This window comes from Sceloporus occidentalis, unplaced genomic scaffold (assembly GCF_023333645.1).
Source record: "Sceloporus occidentalis isolate IW3139 unplaced genomic scaffold, rSceOcc1.0.p SCAF_72, whole genome shotgun sequence".
Taxonomy (NCBI): Eukaryota; Metazoa; Chordata; class Lepidosauria; order Squamata; family Phrynosomatidae; genus Sceloporus; species Sceloporus occidentalis.
In genome coordinates this window covers 4276055-4279876 of record NW_028317052.1, presented here as the reverse complement: position 1 = coordinate 4279876, position 3822 = coordinate 4276055, and the positions used below count along the sequence as shown (strand labels likewise).

At 44.3% G+C, this 3822-nt stretch overlaps 1 protein-coding gene across 1 annotated transcript; it reads left to right on the top strand.

Moving 5' to 3' along the window:
* The first annotated feature begins 446 nt into the window (after positions 1 to 446).
* HIC1 (HIC ZBTB transcriptional repressor 1) lies at positions 447 to 2378 on the top strand. The gene has a single exon (XM_089494483.1). The coding sequence runs from the start codon at positions 447 to 449 to the stop codon at positions 2376 to 2378; it is 1932 nt and encodes a 643-aa protein (XP_089350609.1).
* Positions 2379 to 3822: the final 1444 nt, after the last annotated feature.

The following is a 3822-nucleotide window of genomic DNA, read 5'->3' as shown; positions in this document are numbered from 1 at the left end:
ATAAGAGTCTTCCCTATATGTTCTGCTTGCCAAGGGCTGCCCTAACAGGGTCCTGCTTGTCTGCATACATCTCAACAATAATTGTTACAGAATTCTAATAACCTGGCAGGACTAGATGTGACGCCCTTCTTTTGGAATTAATATTTGAAGTGGGGTTTTTTTTTACAGCACAGACATAACTGAACCCTGCACGTTCTATACAGAATTTATGTATCAGAAAATTGGGATGAATATGGGTAGTGGAGAAGTTTATTAGAAATTGGTCACAAACCGGCAGATATCAGTCTTGCCACAGAGCATCGCTTTATTAGACCTTTGTCCTTCTGATTTTGCCATACATTTGTGTTCTTATTTGTGTTCTGCTTAAAGTAAAATTATTTATTCTTTTGTAGAAATAAACATTTCATGTTTATATCTGTTTTTTCTAAGGTGGACAACTGAACACAATGCTGGATGCTATGGAGGTACCCAGTCATTCAAGGCAACTTCTTCTTCAACTCAACTCTCAGCGGACTAAAGGCTTTCTCTGTGATGTGATCATTGTGGTACAGAATGCCCTTTTTAGGGCTCACAAGAACATTTTAGCTGCTAGCAGTGTCTACTTGAAGTCACTGGTTGTTCATGATAATTTGATCAATTTGGATCATGAAATGGTCAGTCCCAGCATATTTAGAATCATCCTAGACTTCATCTACACAGGAAGACTTGGAGATGGTGAACCCATTGGTGAACAGCTCTATGGGGCAGTGTTGGCAGCTGCCAGCTATCTCCAGATCTCTGATTTGGTCTCTTTATGCAAGAAGAAACTGAAGAGGAATGGCAAGTACTGTCATGTTAGGACAGCAGCTTACTCTCCTTATTCAAGCCTTGCCAGGGGTCTAAGGGCCACCACTCCAGTCATTCAGTCGTGCTTCACTTCCACTCCAAGGCCTGTAGACTTGCCACCAGTGGAGCCAGTGAACCCCATAAATACCCATTGTGGGGAGCTGTATGCTTCTGTGTCTCAGGCCAATCAGCTGCACCAACATGGACTTTGCCCACCTGAAAGACATTGCTCTCCTCTGTGTGGACTGGATCTCTCAAAGAAAAGCCCAAGCAGGCCATCAGCACAGCACCATTCAGATGGACTTGGTGGAGGAGACAGCAGGGATCCCTCAATACAAGGAAGACCAGATAGTCCCCCAGTAAGTGTCAGTGTTCTTACCAATCATAGCTCTTATAAAAATCAGGCCCATGCTTACCAAAAGCTGGACAGTAATGACCCACCTGTCAGTCGCCCAGAGCCTTTTCGAAACAACATCTCCCAAGAGCCAGCCAACAGGACTGAAAGCCAGGAAATGATGTTTCGCTGGATGAAAGATGAGCCTCTGGGAAACTATGTGGATGAAAGTGACAGGGAGAAAGAACTGGAGCGGGATGAGAAAGGGGAAAGCTCCCCATTATCCCAGCAACCAAGGTACCCTAGTATAGAGAGCAATGAGCCTGACGATGACAAAAGCACAAGTGAAGAGACAGGAAGTAGTGGGGATCCATCACCTTCTGCCAACCTGGAAAGATACCACTGTAACCATCTAGGTTATGAGCCTGAGAGCTTTGGAGATAACCTGTATGTTTGCATACCCTGTGGTAAAGGTTTCCCTAGTTCAGAGCAGCTAAATGCTCATGTGGAAGCTCACAATGAAGAGGACCTTTATCACAAAGACAGCATGGAGCCATCGGTCCCATTTCTTGATAAATCCAACCAGAGCTTGGGTGACATAATTCGACCTTATCGATGCTCCTCCTGTGACAAGTCCTATAAAGATCCAGCCACCTTAAGACAACATGAAAAGACCCACTGGCTCACCCGTCCTTACCCTTGTAGCATTTGTGGGAAGAAGTTCACGCAGAGAGGGACCATGACCAGACATATGAGGAGCCATCTAGGGCTTAAACCATTTGCCTGTGATGCTTGTGGCATGCGCTTCACTCGCCAATACCGTCTAACAGAACACATGAGGATCCACTCAGGGGAGAAACCATATGAGTGCCAGGTGTGCGGGGGCAAATTTGCTCAGCAGCGAAATCTCATCAGTCACATGAAGATGCACACAACTGGACCAGATGGGAAGCCCAAGTTAGACTTCTCTGATAGTGTCTATGCCATGGCCAAATTTACCGCAGACCACCTCGGCTTGAAGCAAGAAAAGGCTGCAGAGATCCTTTCCCAAACCTCACATTTCCTCAATGATCCTAAAACCATAGAGAGCCTGTACCCCTTGGCCAAATTCACTGCAGAACACTTAGGCCTGACCCAAGACAAAGCAGCTGAGGTCCTTAGCCAGAGGGAGATCCTGGGTAGTGACAGCAGGATCATTGAAAGGTTCTCATCACCATAAGGCCTCACAATCCTTGAGGATGAATGATTTGCATGCAATAGAAAAACATGAAAAAGTGCACCAAGCAAGGTATTCTGACATTACCAAAGAGCTTTCTCTTTAAATCAATCTCTTGGCTTAGAAATGGCCAAGTTGAAACCTGCAAGAGCCAAAGACATTTTTAATGGTAGCTTTAACCTATGTATCCTGTGACAGGAGGAGATGCGCACTTTTGGTTAAGCACTTTCTGACAGGAGAAGTGAGTCTTGCTCAATGTATTACTTTCACAGTATGTTCAACTTTGACTCTGCCCAGACCAGTTGAAAGATACTGCTTAATATGCCAAAGATGTGGCTGGAGGACATTATTTTTTTATACAAATATTTTTCTATGTGTATGTAGGGACAATCAGAGGTGGAAGAATCAGTATTTTCCAAACATCAACTATGCAATTTTTAGGTCCCCTTAAAACTTTGGGGGACGAATATCAGGTGTCCTCTTTCCTTTACAGATCCCAAGGGGTAATTATTTCTTTGGTGCAAACTGAATACACCCAGGGCTCAAGCCCCTTGTCTATTGACAGTGTTGGGCTATGGAAGGGCCAATGATATTTTTCTCAGAGGACCTTCCCTGTTACTTTCTCAGCAAAGCATGCATTGCTGTAGACAATTTTGACTGTGCCACCAAGGCAACTTGTTAAACGGTTCTGAGCACATTAGCCCCAGTTTAATGTCAATAGACTCCAAATGATTCAGGGAATTCATCATTTCTGATTGGAGAGACAGGCCATCCAGACAAGGTCAAGCACTCTCATAGCCATCATGAAGCGATCAGCTAGTTATTACCCACCAGCCCTGGCTCACTGAAGAAAAACCAAAAGCATTTAAGGCATCTGTGGTACCTTTTCAAACCAAATATGACTACATTATTACATATCCATGGGGTGAAAAGTTGAGTAATACAAAAGAGTTGAGGACTAGATGTATTGCCTGTAACTGTGGGTTCTCTCACATAATCTGTGGGTGGGTTAAGTTCCCAGAAGTGGGGGCAAATTCAGGGAACCTCCCTTTCTGATGAGCTAATTTAAATTTCCCAAAATCTCCAAATGCCGCATTCTTAGGAAGCACAGAGAGACTGGGCTGTGGGTGGGCGCTGAAGGGAAACAAATTCCGCATTAGGAACCATAATTAATGATCAGCAGTCCCCAAAAACAGCTTAACCTCATTAGCACTTAGAAGGGCTGTGGAGCCACCAGAAGGGAAACTCCTTTTGGAATTGCAGAGTTATGAGGGAGCTGAGAGATTCAACACCCACCCAATTCTTCCAATTTACATTGCTTTGTGTCAAATATATCCAGGTAACCCAAACTGATCACCACTAAACCCTCGCCTGTGTAGCTTTCACTTGTCTGTTCACCCCAATGACTGTTATAGTATACATTCTTTATTCTCTGGGGGAGTGATGG